At 41.7% G+C, this 21,937-nt stretch overlaps 2 protein-coding genes across 3 annotated transcripts in view; one reads left to right on the top strand and one right to left on the bottom strand.

The window, feature by feature from the left end:
• Nucleotides 1-7,252, top strand: part of LOC124113998 (polyunsaturated fatty acid 5-lipoxygenase-like) — a 29,290-nt gene extending 22,038 nt beyond the window's left edge. The window contains exons 12-15 of the mRNA XM_046474514.2: nucleotides 804-895; nucleotides 1,049-1,222; nucleotides 2,728-2,894; nucleotides 4,639-7,252. Coding sequence (XP_046330470.2) covers nucleotides 804-895; nucleotides 1,049-1,222; nucleotides 2,728-2,894; nucleotides 4,639-4,735 — 530 coding nt within the window. The 3' untranslated portion in view covers nucleotides 4,736-7,252. The remainder of the gene's footprint in view (nucleotides 1-803; nucleotides 896-1,048; nucleotides 1,223-2,727; nucleotides 2,895-4,638) is intronic.
• Nucleotides 7,253-8,597: 1,345 nt separating this feature from the next.
• Nucleotides 8,598-19,909, bottom strand: LOC124114008. Of its 2 annotated transcripts, XM_046474527.2 has the most exons (10): nucleotides 19,180-19,909; nucleotides 17,978-18,079; nucleotides 17,505-17,576; nucleotides 16,051-16,113; nucleotides 15,426-15,455; nucleotides 14,701-14,790; nucleotides 13,847-13,942; nucleotides 12,082-12,201; nucleotides 10,897-10,997; nucleotides 8,598-9,219 (listed from the first exon to the last, which is right to left on the bottom strand). In XM_046474527.2, exons 1-10 carry the CDS (start codon nucleotides 19,742-19,744, stop codon nucleotides 9,112-9,114), a joined length of 1,347 nt encoding a protein of 448 aa, XP_046330483.2. In that variant the 5' UTR covers nucleotides 19,745-19,909; the 3' UTR covers nucleotides 8,598-9,111. The 2 variants fall into 2 exon arrangements, with proteins under 2 accessions (XP_046330483.2, XP_046330501.2); XM_046474545.2 differs by lacking the exon at nucleotides 13,847-13,942.
• Nucleotides 19,910-21,937: the final 2,028 nt, after the last annotated feature.

Raw genomic sequence — 21,937 nt, 5'->3', positions numbered from 1 at the left:
AGCATGTCCTGCTCTACCGGTAGTACCAGCCACTCACAGAATTTGCATAAAAAAGTTGTTTTTTTGTTGCCTGGCTGCACAGCAGTTATCGTGCCGTGCGACGGCGGCCTGGAAACAAACCTGACAATCAAGTGATCGACGGCCCAGAAAATCCAGTGACACGATAGCGCGATAACTGACTTTGTTGAAACTAAACACCACAGATTAATTTTTAATTACGTTTGTTGTGTACAAGTGCAGATATTCTGCTGGTTATACGTAAAGAAAACGTTTAAGAAATATGTTAGTGATTTGTGAGTTAGTGTTTGAGTGTGTCATAGTCGTGATGTTTAATGGATCATAACCGGGATTCGTGTCGGAAACCAGGACCAGCGGATACTTGCACGGCTAAGGGATGCAACTCTGCAATGCGAATTGTTTCCCTAGCCACTGGCGGACAGTGTCCCCGCGATGAGAATAAGTAAGTGAGTGAGTTGGGTTAAACGCCGCTTTTAACATTATTCCAGTTAAATCACGGCGTGTCAGCTAAATGTGGAAGGAAACCCCGAAGTGATGCAGGTCTATGACGTTTACCACTTCGGTGAAACCCACGAGCACGGTGCTGACAAACCTAGAAACATAATTGGGGCGAACCGGGATTCGAACCCACAATCATAGGTTTCTGTCGTGCCCAAGGGACGCAACTCTGCATAACGAATCGCGGCGCCTTAGACGACTGGGCCACCCGTGCCCCCGATGAGAATAAACGTTTAAGGGAACAATATTTGTATGTTTAAGAAGAGAATGATCTAATTCGCTTCCAGCTGACTCTGACAGCATCCAGAACGACACAGAACTACAGAACTGGCTGAAAGAGATGGCCACCAGCAAGGAAGATGGCGGCATGGGAATAGAGGTGAGAGGTCACCATTGGCGACCGTCAAGCCATGACAGTAACAGTCAGGATTAATAAATCCGTAATGATACCTGCTACCATTTTATTTGTATTTTCATGCTTTGTTCCACATTGAACAGCTTATTCTTATCCCGTACCATGTGTTGGCTGCAGGGCCTGCCTGGGAACGGAAGCGTGTGTAAGCCGGAACAGCTTCAAGATCTGGTCACGTCAATCATCTTCACGTGCACTGCGCAACAGGCGGCGGTGGGCGGGGCTATGTATGACACGTACGGATTCCCGCCAAACTACCCATTGAAGCTGAGCGGCGCACCTCCAGCTGATAAGGTAGTCTTGAAAATCACATTCGTGAAACCGGTTGGCAGATATTTCTAATATAGGGAACGGATATTGTCGTTTTGATTTAAGATTATGAAAAGAGTGTTGCCGCTTTTATTTATATCCTTCTGTGCATCCGTCGTGCATTCGCAGACCTGCCAACACCCTCACACTTCCTACCTCTTTCTTTGCACAGTAAACTACAGTAAACTATGGTTATAAAGAACACGCTTAGAACGAACTGACGGATATAACGAACTTACTTTTTGGTCCCGACTATTTGCTGTAGTTATGCTGTATATATGCTTATAACGAACTACGGTTATAACGAACTAAAATTAGTAGTCCCTTTGAGTTCGTTATAACCGTACTTTACTGTATGTTCGTTGTGGTAATATTCAGTATAAGAGACGTCCAACCTAACGCCATTCACCCGTATAGTCTTTATGATAACTGGCATCCCTTCTGGCATTCCCCAAAGGACACGGTCAGCTAAGTACGACTTAAAGTGTCCTTTATGGACGTCCGAACACTCAGTATGTACGACATGTACACTGTACTCTGTTTCTTAAGGCTGTGGTGGCCCTGTCGTCTAAGGCGATGCAGAGTGCAGAGTTGCGTCCCTTGGGCAGGCCAGAAACTTATGATCGTGGGTTCGAATCACAGTTCGCTCCGATTAGGTTTCTAGGTTTGTCAGCACCATACCCGTGCTCGTGGGTTTCGCCAATGTGGTAAACGACTTGCATCACTTCGGGCTTCCCTCAAGCTGACACGCTGTGATATAACTGAAATACTCTTCAAAGCGGCGTTAAAAACAGCTCACTCATTCACTCTTTTGATTATGAAATGAGTTTTGATACCCTTATTTATATGACATATGTTCCATTTATAATATTGTCGTGTGAACATATGTCTTATGATCTTACTATTACATATCCATCAACTACTGTCAAAGCAGTGTAGCAGTATAGTCAAGCAGTCAAACTGTTCGCTCGTTACGCCAAATACCCGGATTCGGTTCCTCATAAGTGTATAATGTCTGAAGCCGATTCGTGGGTTCCCTATCGATGCATACTACTAAAAGCGGTGTGAGACTATATGCAATTTAGAGCATGTACAATTTTGTTTTAAATTCTCAGTTTGCTTATGACTTAGCAGTTCAAGGTTACGGCACCACCGATACCGAAACAAAGTCATTGCAGAAACTTTATGGTAGACATTCACTAAATAATTTACTAAATATGACACGTCTCTTGTTAATATGATTCGTGATACTATTCCATGCGATGACATGTATATGGAGTTTCCACAACTTATCATTAACCGGCACTTACTCTTTTATTAAGACTTGTGTGAGTGGTGGGTGCTACCGGCAGAGCAGGACATGCGCCCCCTTCGCGAACACCTGGTGTCGTCACTGATTTTCAGGGATCGATTCATATCAACACTATTGTGCATTTTACACCCTCTTAATAATTTTAGGGCGATATTCCAAATGCAAATCTTTTTGGTAGACGCCCCGGGAGGAGTCGGACGTCTTGGCAGCCTTGCAGACAGACACCAGCTGGAATGAGGGCGTGGCACTGGCACAGGTCCTGTCGGAGACAGTCAACAAGGGCATTCTGGGCGATGGGGACTCATTCTACCTGTATGACCCCCGGGCTGCTGAGATACACTCAAGGTAGGGAAGACGTAAACATGCTGAGACTGGTCATTTGTAGGACACATGCTAAGACTGGTCATTTGTAGAACACATGCTAAGACTGGTCATTTGTAGGACACATGCTAAGACTGGTCATTTGTAGGACACATGCTAAGACTGGTCATTTGTAGGACACATACTAAGGCTGGTCATTTGTAGAACACATGCTAAGACTGGTCATTTGTAGGACACATGCTAAGACTGGTCATTTGTAGGACACATGCTTAGACTGGTCATTTGTAGGACACACACTAAGACTGGTCATTTGTAGGACACATGCTTAGACTGGTCATTTGTAGGACACACACTAAGGCTGGTCGTTTGTAGGACACTTGCTAAGACTGGTCATTTGTAGGACACACACTAAGGCTGGTCGTTTGTAGGACACATGCTAAGACTGGTCATTTGTAGGACACATGCTAGGACTGGTCATTTGTAGGACACATACTAAGGCTGGTCATTTGTAGAACACATGCTAAGACTGGTCATTTGTAGGACACATGCTAAGACTGGTCGTTTGTAGAACACGTGCTAAGGCTGGTCGTTTGTGGGACACATGCTAAGACTGGTCGTTTGTAGGACACTTTCTAAGACTGGTCATTTGTAGGACACATGGTAAGACTGGTCATTTGTAGGACACATGCTAAGACTGGTCATTTGTAGGACACATGCTAAGACTGTTCAACTGTAGGGCACATACTGAGACTGATCCCAAGGCGGAGACGTGCTGAGGGCTTCCAGATCTTTAATCGAGAAGTCATGTATACTAAAATATAAATTATTTCGTGAATTTGGAACTTATTCGATTCTGATTGGTCAATCAGAGGTATCAAATCACAATAACAACCTCTGATTGGAACAGCCGATATAACTACCGAATCACCGCGGAATGTAATATTTATAGAAAAGTACTTTTTTCTCAGTCATTGACGGTAGCCATTTTGAAATAATCATATGTACAAGTATATGTTACAAAGAGTAGATTCGCTGTATGTACGTGTGACAATACATATTTGGCCGAAAACACGATAAAAATCTACTAAGAAAGTGTATCTACAGTTTTATGGACAAACGAGGGCTGGGAATTTGGTGCTTTTCTACATCTGAAATAGAGATAAATACCCGAGAGTCTGTCATATAGAATTTATCTTACAATGAGTTGTTTGAAACTGTATATAACGAGCGAAAGCTCGTTAGATACAATTATAAACACCGATCTATACAATAACTGGTATATGACTGGCGCGAGTGCAGTAATCTGTTTGTTACACACCCTCATATATTACCATTTTAGCATTGAATCGATGCATATTTTGTCTATTCTCATGATCGCAGTAATACATAACACAACGGTCATGAATGACGTCATCCGACGTACTGCTTACTACTGATACCTCATGTAACCCTACACGAAAATATTCCGATATATGTTTGGATTATCAAGGCGATAATGCAAACTAGATAAGATAACGAGACATGTATTAACAATCTAAAACCGTTCAACACAGATTGAACCACAGTAACTTATCAATGACTTGAGATCAGGAAAGTAGTCCGTCATAGCCTGATCTTAGGTCATCACCGTGGACTAGCCAATCACGGACCTGAAATTCGGTCTCACACATGTTTGATACCAGTAATCTCAAATGGGTTTCTCACCCACAGGTGCGTAAGAAAAACAAATCATCTGGTAAAAATGATCATGATATTTGTCTGTTCACAGATTCGTAGCCGAGCTTGATGAAATCGGAAAAGTGATCCGCGATCGGAATTCGTCACGTGACCACTCCTATCACTATCTGGTCCCGTGCACTATCTAATGTCGGAAGTCTGGTGGTGCATGCAGGAAAATTAGTTTGACAAATGAAAACAACCAGACTTGCTGAATGCCGACTTGAAAACTTGGAAAACAGTAGTAGGATTGGAATGTGTCATTAGTTTACATTATCAATATCACACTAATAAAGGAATAGTTGAACAAGTATTACTAGATAAATTCTTTCGCTTGATCTTACGAAACGTTGCTTGACAGGAGATCAACAATAATTGTTAGCTAAATGTGTGTAGTGGTGCTGAATTCAAATGTAATCCATCTCAATATTAATGTACATGTAAACATCGGCTGGCTATTGGTGTTTATGAATCATATCCATACACATTATTATTTAAAGATATGAAGTTATATTGTCTATGCCGATATATTATTTTACATTGTACATATTTCCAAGTATCTGTGATCGTAATAATAACGATTTTCTAATCTTTTTCACTTTAGTACCTTTGCAATCTTTTATGTTTGTAAATATTTTGCTTGTATCAAGTGCAGACAAAATTGCTTTTTAACTAGGCAACGGTTACCTTCGTCCACTATGTTTACAACACTTCTGCGAGATATCGTGCTTTCAGTGCAGTGTTTTTCGCCATAGTGGTGAAGATAAAAGCAAAACGAAAGTCGCGGGACCAAACCGCATGTTCCGAGGCGATTATCTCCCCTTTAAATACTCAAGTCCAGCATTCAGTCAATTTCATAATTCACTTGTGATACTGAATTCCTGCGATTCTGTCGCGATGTGTTTGCAATCATCGCTCATTACCTGTGTGTTAATTTTGGATTTGAAAACGTAAACTACTTTCCAAAAATGTATCCGCACTCGTTCTGTCAATCTCCTGTATCTACCCGCGAATGTTCTGCCAATCCCGTGTATCCATCCGCGTTTGTTCTGCCAATCCCATATATCCATCCGCGATTGTTCTTCCATTCCCGTGTATCCATCCGCGTTTGTTCTGCCTTTCCCGTGTATCCATCCGCGTTTGTTCTGCCAATCCCGTGTATCCATCCGCGTTTGTTCTGCCAATCCCGTGTATCCATCCGCGATTGTTCTGCCATTCCCGTGTATCCATCCGCGTTTGTTCTGCCTTTCCCGTGTATCCATCCGCGTTTGTTCTGCCAATCCCGTGTATCCATCCGCGTTTGTTCTGCCAATCCCGTGTATCCATCCGCGTTTGTTCTGCCAATCCCGTGTATCCATCCGCGTTTGTTCTGCCAATCCCGTGTATCCATCCGCGATTGTTCTGCCATTCCCGTGTATCCATCCGCGTTTGTTCTGCCTTTCCCGTGTATCCATCCGCGTTTGTTCTGCCAATCCCGTGTATCCATCCGCGTTTGTTCTGCCAATCCCGTGTATCCATCCGCGATTGTTCTGCCATTCCCGTGTATCCATCCGCGTTTGTTCTGCCATTCCCGTGTATCCATCCGCGTTTGTTCTGCCAGTCTCGTGTATCCGCTTTTGTTCTGCCATCCGCGCTTGTTCTGTCGGTCGCGTATATCCATTCACGCTTTTCTCGTCAATCTCGTGTATCCATCCGCGCTTGTTCTGTCAGTCTCATAATATACATTCAATTTGTATACTACAAGCAGCATGAATTTCTACGGTTCTGTCACTGGTGTTTTATGCTAGCCAATCGTATTAATGCTACAGGGACTGATCAGAGATACCATCCCGGTATTTCCCTCTCTCACATCGCAGTGTTATAAACGTACACATTCATTGTTGACTCTGAAAATAGGTTAAGACTGACTTTGCAAGTGAACATTTCCATAACACAGTATTGTACATCTACGTAACCAAACATATTATCTTGTTTCATTGACATTTGTTTAGTACGTACGTCGTCTTGATCAGCACATCAATTCTTACAGTACAAAGAAATTATGCTTTTTGACACAATCCGTTTAAGCTGGTTACTCTTTAAGCTCCTTATCGTCGGACAAGTGTAATAAATAAAATAATAAACAATAAAAAAAAATATAATAAAATAAAAGTATTCATAAAATAATTTCCAAACTGTGTTGACTTTAATTGTTTATGTTCACTCTGTTTTGTACAGAACGTGGCTCCTTATGATATTGACTATATGTTTGGCCTAAGGCCTTCATACCGAAATAAGATATCTATCTGAGAAAAAGGGGTAAAATTATTTGAGACTGAAGTTGGTGCACGGAAACCCACATCCTTTTTCCTTCCCTTCTACAACGTACCATTTCCGTATTTTTAGCGTCAATCCTCGACTGCAGCGACATTGGGCATATGAACTGAGATCCCCTTGGAAAGAATGCAGGTCATACTACTGATAACATCTTCGTTCATTACCAAGATTGTATGAGCATATCAGCGTAGAAATCCTTACCTTATGCTCTTTTTATTTGGTTCAAGGTTTTATTATTGATTATGAGTTATGTTGAATCTTGTTTTCGTTCAGTTGTATTTGGAGTAACGACTAATATTTTGAATGTACCTTTGTTGCAAACTCAAAGCAAATAAATGATTGTTCCGAAACAAGTGTCACTTGTACCTTTGCTTGTAAACTGGATCCGGGGAACTGCATGCGCTTCTTGTTTCACAACTGGTGCAGTCCTGCTGGGTCAATACAGTGAGTGAGTGAGTTTAATTCCGCCTTAAATAGTGTTTCGGTTTTATCACGTCGGGAATAATTAATGTGAGAAACAAGTCCGTTGTGATACCACTAGTGAATAATTGTTGAGAATCAGAATTCGGACCCACGATCATATAAGTCTGACTTAAATCTGCACGACAAAACTTGACGCTTGACGACTTGAAGGGAGTTCAATTTTTGAAACGCGCTGTTTACTAGGAGTTGATACCTGATATATGCTAGCGGAAAGAAAAGTAAATGTACTTCGTTTTAAGTAGTGTAAATGTTATGGTGTTGAAAATAACAATATAATATTTGGTCGCCTGATCAATGTTTTGTCCCATCAAATTCACTGACAAAACCATACCTGGTAACAGGAGACAGGGTGACACGCCCTAAAAGAAGGGGTGGGGGGAGGGGGGGGGGGGGGGGGGGGGGGGGGGTGTAACAACTCAATTAGCAATGTCAATATCGGGTGTGCCCACCATTGGCGTTGATGCAGACGAGGCAGCGGCGTCTCAGAAAAGACACCAGATGATTGTAAACAGCCTGTTGGATGTTCCAATGTCAACCAAAGATTGGTTAACTGAGCTAGCGTTATCGCTGTGTTCTCATCTAGTCGTAGATGCCGGTCTATAGGGAAGAGGTCTGGAGAAAATGCCGGTCATGGAGAACAACAACGTTGTGATGCCTAACACAATCTGTTACAACACGTGAAACGTGGGCGGCATTATCCTCCTGCAACGTGACTTCCACCGACAGTAACTCATAAACACATGCTCAAAATAAAGTCGGAATCGAACTATCAACTCTGCTTTTGGATGAGATTTTTTATGACTACAGTAAAGGGTTTTGTCGCTTTTATTCCGAACTGTGAATGTGCAGTTTGGTATCGATGTCATAGATGCACCAACCGAATATGGTTTTCGTTTTGACGTGAGGTCACACGTGGCGACCAGCCAGTGGCAAGTCACGAGTCTTGCCCTGCTGTAGATATTGTGTATCAATAAACACTAGCATGTCACCATTCCTGTCTTGCAGCATCACAACGGCGCGGAGACGTTGATTTTCCACAAACCGTGGAATTGCGTAAGCGTCATTTACGGTTCAAATAAAGTTTTTTAATGAGCACCTGATAGCTAACCAATCATTGTGTGCTGTTCACATTGAACAAAACGTGTGAGTATCATGCTCTCATAAAATGTCGAGAAGATGCCTCCATAAATGTGTATTGTAAGATGCATGATATAATTTCAGAAAAATATATCTTTATTATATGTGAGACAATGTTACCTTTTTTTATACATAGCTTATATCAATACATATAAATCATGTCCTTAGTCCTAAACAATTCTGAATTGTAACGGAATATTATAATAATAATAATAATAATAATAATAATAATAATAATAATAATAAATAAATAAATAAACAAATCAACCGTTTGGTTGTGATTTGAAAAAGGAGTTAAAAAACAACTGAGCAAAACCAGGGTTCTTGATCATAATGAAAATATTTCTGTCTAGCAGTTCCCACTTTAGTGTCTACTCCTTGTGTTAACGACACATCATCTCTGGAACACCCCCGACATTCCCCTGGGGACATTTTTCAATTTTCTATTGGCTGCCATTGAATGTCATGGCCATCAGGAAACGCGGGTCGAAAACCCTTGTAATGACGAACGTTGGCACGCGACACAATGTCTTGTCATGTCACTTGTGACATCCGTGAGAGTTAAGTCGAGAGCTGTCTGCCATAGTCTTCAGTTGTCACAGGACTGTTTCGTGCAGCAAGTCTTGCATACCATCTCCGAATCTTCTTTGGTGAAACACGTCTTGCACACCACGATACCGCATTTTCGACAGTGGTGCTACATAAATATAAATAAAGATAATAATTTCTTGTCATTGAATATTGCACATAACGTATTTTATTTTTAAAAAGTCATCCTTGAAGGGATAATGATTAACAAACAAATATGACTTTTCTAAAACAGAAGGGGCGGTGGGGTAACCTAGTAGTTAGTGTTCGAACGTCAGGTGGAAGACCTGAGTTCTATTATCCAGAAGGGTAAAATATGTGAAGCCAAATTCTGGTGTCCCCCGCCGTGATATTGCTGGAATATTGCTAAAAACAAGTAACTGCATAGAGATATATGGTTAAATAAAAGACACAGATACTGTTATTTTAACGAAACAATAAAAATCAAAGAAAATGGTTTTGGGTTTAATACCATCTTGAACATAATATGGCAGATGTATCAACTTAATGTTGAAGTCCTTCATGACGCATTTGGTGTAACCCACCAGCACTGATACAGTTAACAATTACATAATTGCCAGTGGAGTACATTATATGTACTGAAAAACTTTAAAAACATATTGTGGGTTTAGACCCACAATTAATAACAAGCCACTTGAATCTTTTATCCAAGTATGACAACGTGAATAAGGATTCAAACTCAGACAATATTATTGCAATGTTGTCTCACTACCACATACCAAATTCTTCTGATATCTGTCACTTTAAAAACATATACATGTAGTGGGTTTAGACTCTTGATAAATAACAAGCGACTTGAATCTTTTGTCCAGGTATGACAACGTGAATAGGGATACAAACAAATTATTGCAATGTTGCCTCACTACCACATACCAATTTCTTCTGATATCTGTCACTTTGCTTAAGCTTACTTTCCAAATTCCACTATGCGTTTTTATACTGTGCCAGTATATGCTTATATTTTATCACAGAACCAGAATCTGGTTGTGCACATTTCCAAAGTAACGAAGAGAAAAGAACACGTGTAAGAATGGATGCACATTGCAAACAGTTGAACCGAATTATTCCAGGCAAATGGGCGCTTTAATTATATTTGCGAAAGCTATTGAAAGTGAATACACCCCATATTATACAACGATCGGATTGGATGAGTGAGTGAGTTGGGTGTAACGCCGCTTTTAACAATATTCCAGTTACATCAAAGCGTGTCAGTTTAATGTGGGAGGAAAGCCCGAAGTGATGCAGGTCTGAGACGTCTACCACTTCGGTGAAACCCACGAGCACGGGTATGGTGCTGACAAACCTAGAAACATAATCGGGGCAAACCGGGATTCGAACCCACAATCATAGGTTTCTGGCGTGCCAAAGGGACGCAACTCTGCACATCAAATCGTGGCGCCTTAGACGACTTGGCCACCCGTGCCCCTTCGGATTAGATGAACCTGTGCTTATTTACATTCTCAAAGCAGACAACATGCAGTCACTGTCAGTGGACATGTTTTCAAGAAGAGACCAAAGAGAAACAACCTACTCATGGATCACTTTTGGCGTTCGTCCAACGTCAAACTGACGTGCAGTGAATTTACAGGATATTGTCCAGAGCGGCGTTAAAATAAACTCATTCATTCACCTACTGACCAACCAGCACACACAATCACTCAAGTGTGTCCAAATTAGGTCAGGCGTATTGGCCAACAATAATCTGGATAAAGGGTGAAGGGACTATACTTGTCCAATTTATGTATATGTGAAGAGGTGTACTTACTTTTCTATTGAACAAAGTAAATTTGACCTTGCACAGCATGCAAAGAGGAGCCTGAGAGTCGGGCACCCATCGTGGATCCGTCCTGCTTCTCGCATCCGATTCTGTTCACAGCAGGCAGTTATATCATGTTAAGATATTTCATATTTCATGGAACCTTTATAATATGCAATATACAGTTCACATTGCCGAGAACGTATTCTCGTTTTAGATGAGACATATTGATACAGCATGGATTCGGATATGGTGAGGTGAGGTGAGGTGAGGTGAAACGGGGTTTAACGTCGCGTCCAAGATTATTGCACGTGTGTGTGTTTGTGTCGCTGCTTGTACTTGTCCGATTTTATAGTGCTAGCCAACTGAGATACCATGCCGTAGTTTAACATGAATACCCCACTCAGACACAGTATATTGACTCCGAGCCAACCAGTCCTTGTTTTAGCCCTTTAATGTCGAGCGTCAGACAGGGTAACAACAAGTACCATCTTTTAACGTCTTTTGGTTTGACGCGGCCGGGGATCGAACCCCGGACCTTCCGCTCTCCGGGCGGGCGCCCTACCACTAGACCACGGAGGCGGTCCTGCTTCCTGATGATGCATGTTTATTTTTCTTAATCGTCAGACAAAATTGACCTGCTGTCGAGCCTTTATCATTTATAAAGTGAGTTTGTAGTTTCCAATTATGTAAGGCTTCGCAATTCGCCATGCCGAGCTGCGTCCATTGGGTATGCCAGTATCCTATGATCGGGAGTTCGAATCCTAGATTCGCCGTGATTTTGTTCATTGGTTTGTTGGCACCATACTTGTACTCGAACGTTTTACCAAAGTGGTTATCGTCTAAGGCCAACATCACAACGGGCTTTCCTTCCACACTGAGCTGGCACGCCGTGATATAACTGGAATACTGTTCAAACACAACTCAGTTAATTCATTGTGGACGTAATGCTAAGAGGACGACCATCCTACAAATCGAATAAATCCTAAAAATGTGAGTGCATATTTTGTAAGAGGGGTCCAGAAATTCGAGTCATGTGGACACATTTTTTTCCAACTCGATAACTAGTAAACTAGCTGAGATATGTGTACATCAGACTCTGCAAACCAGAGACCCTTGGTACACACCCATTGTGGACTGCATCACGAAAGGTATTGCGGAACATTAACGTCATGGTGTGTCAGCTGTACCTACTTCTATCTGTATGAGATGTTGTATCAGTGGGGGCATTATTCTCTTCATCTTCCTTGCTGCTCGACATATGGATGTCCTTAAAACATCGGTTCACATCGGCCTTGAACTTGTCAGATGAACCTGTTAGTTCAATTAATAAAGAAGATGGTCCATGATGTTCTGTGATAATCAATGATATTCGATAAGCGTTAGGATTGATATTCCTTTGTCAATTAAACATCAACAACCTCACAATGCTTTTTCGTATATGATGATAGCGGCCATTGAAATTTACTATATACGGGCCTATAAAACCAGTTAAACAAAGGGTGCTGAGATGTGACAGTCACATCACAAGGATCACCGCTTGTATGTTATTGTGGTAAGAAGGGCGTTATAGTTCAAGTTACGTTAAAAACGTCAAGCCAGTCTCATATAATTCCATGGGCGTAAAAGGCAAAATAGTGACCATTTCCTTCAGTGAATACAATAGTCACAAACCGGAACAAAGTCTACTGACATCGGAATATATAACAGAGACACATATAATGAATACATCTTGGTTAATATTTGATATTGGGGTACCTATAAAGGTTTCGGGGCACAGGTGACACAGTCGTCTATTGCGCTGCGGCTCGGTGTCCATCCCTTGGACACACCAGAATCGTGTGGTTATGGGTTCGAATCCCGTTCGCCTCGATTATGTTTGTAGGTTTGACAGCACCATACCCATGCTTGTTGGTTTCACCAAAGTGGTAAACCTGCGTCACCTCAAGCTTTCCTCCCACGCTAAGCTGACACGCTCAGTCTTCAAAGCGGGTTAAACCAAACTCACTCACTCTACAGTTAGCATTGTGTCTCCGGAGAAAACTTAATCCACTTTTAGAAAAGACGACTCCGTGGTAGACACTGTATCATAATGTTTGTATTCTTCCAAACCATTCCTTGTTTCAGGACACCGGGCGCCATCACTTATGTTCAGTCATTCATTCAACTTGCATCACAGTTTTACCTTTTACGCCTACTGCAATCTGTTCCGGCGGATAATCGAGACCGGTTATTCTATTGGTTTGTAATTTCTAGTATTATGTTACGCAAATATGGTACATTATTTGGGCGAAGACGTTGAACAACGGCAGATGAACGAAATCCCAACATATAGACTCGCGCTGATCATCTCAGTATAACCTAACACAGCGTACATTCTACCTGCAGTCAGGGTTTGGGTGTTACATACGTATCCTGCTGGAACTGTTTGTGACTATCATCAAGACTAATTATTCTCTGGCGTTGATGGTTAATATTTACCTTAATTCATTTCCCTGACGTTTTGAAAATCGTTCTTGAAGTCAGCGGCGGTGTCGGTTAAGTTGAAAACAAATACATTAATTGCATTAAGGGGGGCACGGGTGGCCCAGTCGTCTCAGGCGCCGCGATTCGCTGTGCAGAGTTGCGTCCCTTGGGCACGCAGGAAACCTATAATTATGGGTTCGAATCCCGGTTCGCCCCAATTATGTTTCTAGGTTTGTCAGCACCATACCCGTGCTCGTGGGTTTCACCGAAGTGGTAAACGTCTGAGACCTGCATCACTTCGGGCTTTCCTCCCACATTCAGCTGACACGCCGTGATATAACTGGAATACTGTTAAAAGCGGCGTAAAACCCAACTCACTCACTCACTAATTGCACTGAGTCGATTGCGAACGTATTTATCGCCCATATCTGAACTGGACGACAACTAATATCAATACATTGTCCACAAGACACCACAATAATGACATACGAACCTTTGTCATCACAGATGTGGTGTTGGTCATCCTCAACATGACTTGTGTCAAGTGCAAAGCGAACTATGGTATTGAGTGATTCATTTGTGAAACCGTCTGAAACGTTCAGCAATGTTTCATTTCAGATGTCAGCTGTAGTGTTGTCACAGTGAAGTGTACATTGAACCTTAAGCTATATGTTGGCAGTTCACATAAATAGCTGAATGCATATACAGTACTCAATGACGTTTCCTTTTGTTTGTATTATTTGTTTGCTGTTTAACGCCGCACTCAGCAATATTCCAGCTATATGACGGCGGTCTCTAAATAATCGAGACTGGACCAGACAATCCAGTGATGGACACCATGAACATCGATCCACGCAATTGGGATACGATGGCATGCACCAACCAAGTCAGCGCGCTTGACCACCCGATCCCGTTAGTCGCCTCTTACGACAAGCATAGTCGCCTTTTACGGCAAGCATGGATTGCTGAAGACCTATTCTAACCCGGAATCTTCACGGGTATGAGGTTTCCTCACAACTGTAGATGTTAAGAAGGATAACAATAAGGACATACTTCATTTGTTGGTGATGAGCTGGAGAGTTAATCATCATGGCAACGTAGTTCACATGGTGTGTGTACATTCAGGGTGATTTCTATTGAGGACTTTTACATTTTCAGTCTAAGTAGAGATCAAATTTGCAGATTATAACTGTAAGCTATTGCCAACTTTAGTCCTATCATATTTACCCTAGGTCAGTATGCAAACAGCAACACTTACAGTGAAAACTCAGAACTGAATGATGACCAAGTCACCCATGTATAGGTAAGTTACGTAACAAAACAACAGTGACAGACGCACATACGAACCTTTTAAGTCAGCGCCGTGGTGTTGATCACTTTGGTCATTGTAAGCATCTTTGCGGACCACGATGTTGGCGGTTCCGTCACTAAGAGACTCTGAAGCATCGGCAATGCACAGAAGTGTAGATTACAAGAAGTAGATCTGATGTTGAATAACAAGTAACATATTTCCGGGACGTTTCTTCTAATCGGGAGTTGGTGGAGGTTTTAATTCTACACTATTTCGCAGTGTTAGTTCATCTCACTGAAGGGGCGGTCGGGTAGCCTAATGGTTAAAGCGTTCGCTCGTCACGCCGAAGACCCGGGTTCGATTCCCGAAATGTGTGGACCCCATTGTACATTCCTGTACAATGTGTGGAGCCCATTTCTGGTGTCCCCCGCCGAGATATTGCTGGAATATTGCTAAAAGCGGCGTAAAACCATACTCACTCACTCATCTCACTGAAAGTCTAGCGAGGTCATCCGTGACCCAGTTTCAATAAACAGAGGATGTGACCTGCAAAGAACTCCATAAAAAAAACTATCCTAAAGTTGGGCAAATATACATCTACAGTGTAAGCATGTTTGTTAGTTTGTTGTTTAACGCCACACTCAGCAATATTCGATACGCATTGTGTCAATCACTGGATTGTCTGGTCAAGGTTCGATTATGTACAGACAGAATATTGCTGGGTGCGGCGTTAAACAAAAAACACAACCAACCATTCTTGCTTTGTATTGCATGAACTTACCTAGCAGAGCATCCACAAGCCGCTCCTTTCCTGTAAAATACATTACATAATATTATTTTGATACCGGAATTTTGTGCGTTTATTCATCCTTGAATATACTGAGCGACTTAGCACAGGAGCATGCATGCTTCACCTATAATTAATATGTTAATTTGACTCCAGATTTGTATATGAAAAAAATACTTAAATTGGTTGTTTAATGGTTGTGAATCATCAACCAAAAACATCTTTAAAGTTGTTTCAAACTTTCAAGTGATTCCATGACGCTTGATTAGCTAACCAAGCAATTCATTTTGCGTTTATGATATTAGCGACCTACTGTTTCCTGATTGGCTGATAATAGGGTAGGCAGGGTTGGTATTGAATTGTTGAGCTGAGCAATGTCGCTGATTTCGTACTGTTGACTAGTACAGTCTTTTACGTTAGTCACTAAACAAGCCGTCTGTGAAGTTATTATTGTTAACATACTGAATTATTGGAGGTATAAAGGTAACAAAACAACATACAATTGAAGTCAGTTCTCAATTAAACGCCAGTGACTTGTCTTCGCCATATGTTTCGTGTATCATGTGGATGTTTGACATACAGCTATAAATGAAACTATGTGCAATTCATCTATATTCACCTTCCGAGTCAATGGTGCAGGTAGATTTTCTATTTGCTGGTTCATCAGTTTCTTCATCCGTTCCTGAAATAAACGTTGATAGAGTACATATAGTAGGGTAAGTGGCAGTGTTATTATTAATACAACAGTATTGTGATCAAAACATATTTCAATGGGTGTGTTACTAAGATGGTCGTCTCCAATGTACACACGTTTCATTAAAATACAACATGATTGGGTTGGGTTTGAACAGTATTCCAGTTATATCACAGAAATAAGTCTATATAACTCGGAGCCAGAACCGAAGTGAACATGCACACAAAAAAACATAACTCTAGGATCGGACCGATTTTTAGGGTCGACTGGTTATGAATTACAAGAAACGTTTGTATGTACATCAGGCATTAGCGTCTAAATTCCACACTATGTGGGGCAGCAAATATGGATGCCCTAGGCATATTTATGTCAGGGCATCAAAGTCATATTATAGACGCACATTTATTCCATGCATCGATGGGATGCTATATCGCAGAACGATTTGTCAAAACAGTTGTGTCAGATATAGTTGGAGATATTTATGATGTGGACGAAGATATGTCGCATACAGTTTGGTGGGGAGCGACTATGTCAGATAGCTGTACTAATACCTGGTGATTTCAGAAAGCTTGTTGTGGCTACTGGGGCTTCACTATTTGATTTGATTTAGTTACAAGTTTTTTACTCAAATAGAAATCCACCATCGGTGGTACAGTGAGTAACCCCATAAATACTGTGTTATACTTTATTGTTGAACAAAGATTGTAACTGTGTCATATTGTTTTGGTTGATATTCGGTAGACGCTCATTGGATTTTATTTGGGCCGTGATTAGTTGTCAGGAATGTCGTACTATTTAAGGTAAGCAGTGGTCAGGAAGTTACTACATTTAGATGCTAGAGTAATGTGGTAACTTCTGGAAACGGCGAGACTCGTCCAGCATTGCATTGAACCTTTCAGCACTATCTAGAAAGTTTGGAAAGATAGATAGACTGTATATAAGGGGACAAGAGCCCGCCTCTCGCATCTCTCACACATTTTCATCACGTCAAGACCCGCTTTCATGTGAGGATCGCTCATCAACCTGATTCCCTACCTAGCCCATCTCGGAAGCCTGACCACTGTCGCCGGAGGGTGAATATATATGTTATTATCACTGACTTTTGCTATCACCACTGTATTTGTGTATTTGATACATACCACTTCCATCATATTATATACTGTCATTGAATATTGTACTGCCACTCTATAGTTTACTGCAATTGTAATTGCTGTGCAGTAATTTGTATTGATTTGTACACTTAGTGAATTTTGAAATACATGTTTTGATTGTATACCACTTGTTGGTTTTGAAAGATAGCCTTCCAGTTTCTATGAGGAGTCTATGACTAGATGTTCTACAGACTACAATAAACGCATGCTGCTGCCTGTTACACTCACCGGTATCTTTCCTTACTCCTCCAACACAAGAACAGAGTAGTTTTGCCAAATCTTCAGACATCACTTGGTAGACTAAAGAAATTAAACAAAATATCAACCATTTCCGGCAAACGGGAAAATAAAACATTCAGATCGGTGTTTTTATAAATGGGTATATTTTTCTTGTTAATCTGTGACAAGAAAGAAGTATCGAAATAACCACTGGATAACACATATTAATGACGTCACACGACCAAATATTATGTGAGGGAATAAATATTGTTTTACGCCGCAGCGACGTTTAAGCTTCACAACAACGCCTGGTATTGATCAAGTCTGGACCAGGCAAACTGCAGTCGGGGTACGATAAATACAATCAGGGGTATAATGAATAAGTCATACATTCTGTCCATCCAATCTTCATTTGGCTCGTGTTACAAGCATTTTGTGCTCGGGAAACAGTCTGCGGATACCCAAATACGATTTGCACGTACCGTACATATAGATGACGTTGGTGTTTCCCATCCCACCCCGGACACTTCCGGCGGTGTTAGCGGTGTGCATGTTGCCGCCCGTCACACCAGTCACGGTGATGTCTGTATACATAAGAATGGTTGTAATGACCGATATAAAGTGTCGATGCATGCTGATAGCTTCAAAAGAGCCAGAGACAATGGGGTACAGATATGAAAGTTACTTCATGTCCATATCAGTGGTGATGGGTAAAATATACGTGCTTCATAAGGATACAGTCAGTGAATGCGAGTTATGACATGGTACGATACGACGTTACAATAACTATGCCAAATGGATCGGAGGGGGCTGGGGATGCACGAGTGGCCCAGTGCAGAGTTACGTCCCTTGGATACGTCAGAAGCTTATGATTGTAGGTTCGAATCCCGGTTCGACGTGATAACGTTTCTAGGTATTATCAGGACCATACCTTATCGTGGGTATCACCAAAATGGTAAACGTCTGAGACCTGCATCACTTCGAGCTTTCTTCCAAAATTTAGCCGACATGCCATGATATAACTGGAATACTGTTAAAAAGGCGTTAAACCCAACTCACTCTCATGGATACGGGATGTTTGGTGCCGGTTTAAACGGTATTGTAGAATCTCACGGCCTGCGAACTTGTAAGAGAAGAGTGACGCATGTAGACGTTTACCATCTCACAGAAAAATACGTGCACGGACATCATGTGGGAATACAAGGACCATATCGGGACAAATCCCAGATTTCAACCCAAGAATACATCATCCTGGCTCGAGTAAGGTACGCAACTCTGCACGGCTAATGTCGGCGCCAAAGACGACTTGGCCACTCATTCCCCTGAGTGAGTGAGTGAGTGAGTATGGTTTTACGCCGCTTTTAGCAATATTCCAGCAATATCACGGCGGGGGACACCAGAAATGGGCTTCACACATTGTACCCATGTCGGGAATCGAGCCCGGGTCTTCGGCGTGACGAGCGAACGCTTTAACCACTAGGCTACCCGACCGCCCTCGTTCCCCTGAACGCTTACCGTTAGTGATCTCACAATTCTTGGAATTTCTGTAAACTCGTTTCTAATCTGATGAAATGGATCAATGATACGTGATGACATATGTTTACACTATGGGTAAACCCCTTTGCTAGATGATATAGTAAGTGAATTCGTGCCTATATGCTAGATGGAAACGACGCATGCTTACCTCCTTCAAAAGAATTTGTCCTGTGATTTCTCCTTGTGACAACCTTGCCGCAAGGTTTGAAAAGCTCAGCATATGTCTTCCTTGCACAGAGTTGCAACTCTTGTAACGTGTTTATATTATCCCGGCACAATCGTTCCCGAAGCCCGGGGTGAAATCCATTAAATATAAGATCTATAGCTTCCGAGGATTCCGGGTCAAGCTTGTTGGACTGATACAAAAATACCATTTTGTGATGAACATAATTTTCAACTGATTCATCCGGTTCCTGTTGCCTCGCTTCAAGGTCTAACCGTAACCGATACGGATCTATCTCAGCTCTGAAGAAATGGCATCGAAATGCGTGTTTCAATGTTTCAAATGTTTCACTGTGTGAAGTGCCTAGAGACCGATACCACAAAGCAGCTCTCCCCGACAAACGCTGTCGAAACTGCAAAACTGTCTCATTATCGCGCCACTTCTCTAGACAGGCATAAGTCTCGAATTTATCCAACCACAACTCCGGGACTTGTTCACCTTCTCGTCCATAAAAGACAGCCAGGAGCCCCGGATCGTCTCCTTCGTTCATGATTTCTGTCAACACGTAATCGATTAAATTTGTTCGTTAAATTGAACGAAAGGAAGTTAAAAACCTGTTATCATCCTTGTCTAATGATAGAGAAGGGACATACTCCCTCCACGTGGGTACAAATACAACACAAAGCTTCATGTAAACACACTTCTGCGTGTTTTCATGGCGTTGTTAAGTGTAAATCGTCGGGGTGAGAAATAGTCCGCCCGGACCATTTGTCACCATCTGATCACCCCTTATAGTGGTGACACAGAATCCGGCAGGACTTACCGTCTATTAATAAACCTAATGACTCCCTATTTCCAATCTAGTTAATCGTCAATTATATGTTTATTATTATTCAGTTTGATTTCATTAATGGGTGACAGTCCTTCTCGTTTAAACATCCCATCCGGAATTGGCGGTCTGTCAAAGGTCAGTCCCGTTTGCTCTTTCATAACAAATCACACAAATACAAAGCATTTCATTACAATGCAAATATACTACTCATGCCGTGACAGATGAATTTATGAATTAGTGTGCGAACTAAGTAATCAGTTGATAGGTTTCCCGTTGGTTTAATAATTGTGAGTAAGTGAGTGAGTGAGTTGGGTTTAACACGAAATTGTCAATTGTGTGAAAGATAATTTGATAGATCTGCCATGCACATGGTGATGTTGTAGGGTTAATCTTCTACCTACTTGGCCAAAAGTGAGTGAGTGAGTGAGTTGGGTTTAACACGAAATTGTCAATTGTGTCAAAGATAATTTGATAGATCTGCCATGCACATGGTGATGTTGTAGGGTTAATCTTCTACCCACTTGGCCAAAAGTGAGTGAGCGAGTATGGTTTTACGCCGCTTTTAGCAATATTCCCGCAATATACCGGCGGGAACACAAGAAATGGACTTCACACATTGCACCCAGGGGTTAGCTTGTTGGTTAGAGTCCGGGGTCCGATTCCCTAAATGAGTAGTGACTATGCTTGTCGTAAACGGCGACTAACGGGATCGGGTTGTCAGGCTAGTTGGTTGATAGATTTCATCGACCCCAATTGCGTGGATCGATGTTCATGATGTCAATCACTGGATTGTCTCGATTATTTACACATCGCCGTCATATAGCTGGAATATTGCTGAGTGTGGCGTAAAATAACAAACCAACCAACCAACCTGACTGAGTACAATGTGTGAAGCCCATTTCTGATGTCCACCATCGTCGTATTCCTGGAATGTTGCTAAAAGCGGCGTAAAACCATACTCACTCACTCCTAACTACCCTTAAAAAAGTTATTAATTACTACAGTAAAATATTTATTGCAGGCACTTACATGTACATATACCTGTCATTTCTGTTCACTTTCTGTTCTGTCATTTCTGACACTTTCTTACGCCATTTGATCACAATAATTACTCGCCTAAATAACGATTTGAATACCCAAAGTCAAAACATGAGAGAAAACGAAATTCAAATAACCTAACGGTAGTTTTTTGTCTGTTTATGATCTAATATCTACGGCATCACATTTTTTTGTTTAGCTTAATATCTTACATAAGTATTCCCATATATCTATAAATTGTCAGCTGATGGCCAGAAAATTTATGCTGTTCTCATATGTTCTACAGAAAAGACATTCTAGCTTCTTTATTGTCACATTATTTTGTGTGACATCAAAATGCACGTTGATTTCTACTATTTGGGCAACAGCGACAAGTGTTTTGTTTGAATTGTTTTGTTCGTTTGTTTACAAAAGGACGCCTGAGACAGCTACCCGTGTAGGACCATTTCTAACCCGAACTACTTCTCACGTAACAGCGTCATGATCTATAAATAGGTATGTTGAGTGTCGGTGAGGATAAATGCACCCCTGTGTTGGGTGGGGGGTGGGGGGTGGGGCGTATAATCTACGTATGGTATATGTGTACGTGTGTGCGTAGTGCGTGTGTGTGTGTGTGTGTGGGGGGGGGGGGGTTGTAATGTACGTAGGGTATGTATGTGTGAGTGCGTGTGTTTGTGTGTGCGTGTGCGTGTGTGTGTGCATGGTATGGTGGGGTGTGTGTGTGTGTACCTACGTGTTTGTGTATGATTGTGTGCGTGACTTTATAAGTAATTTGGCGTGTGAGTGTGAGTGTGCGTGCGTGCGTGCGTGTTCATAACCCAACCTTAATTTTAAACATTGTGTTAGTATATGTCTTATTTTACCTTACCCAGA

Source organism: Haliotis rufescens, unplaced genomic scaffold (assembly GCF_023055435.1).
Source record: "Haliotis rufescens isolate VD_foot unplaced genomic scaffold, xgHalRufe1.0.p SCAF_4, whole genome shotgun sequence".
Taxonomy (NCBI): domain Eukaryota; kingdom Metazoa; phylum Mollusca; class Gastropoda; order Lepetellida; family Haliotidae; genus Haliotis; species Haliotis rufescens.
Note: the sequence above shows the minus strand (reverse complement) of the source record. Positions and strands in the feature narration are given on the sequence as shown.

Coding starts and splice junctions, on each gene's coding strand:
- LOC124114008 (XM_046474527.2), bottom strand. CDS start 19,744: ATGAACGAAGGAGACGATCCGGGGCTCCTGGCTGTCTTTTATGGACGA. Junction 15,456..16,050: donor CTGCACCATTGACTCGGAAG/GTGAATATAGAT, acceptor TGTATTTTACAG/GAAAGGAGCGGCTTGTGGAT. Junction 14,791..15,425: donor GCTTGTGGATGCTCTGCTAG/GTAAGTTCATGC, acceptor CCGATGCTTCAG/AGTCTCTTAGTGACGGAACC.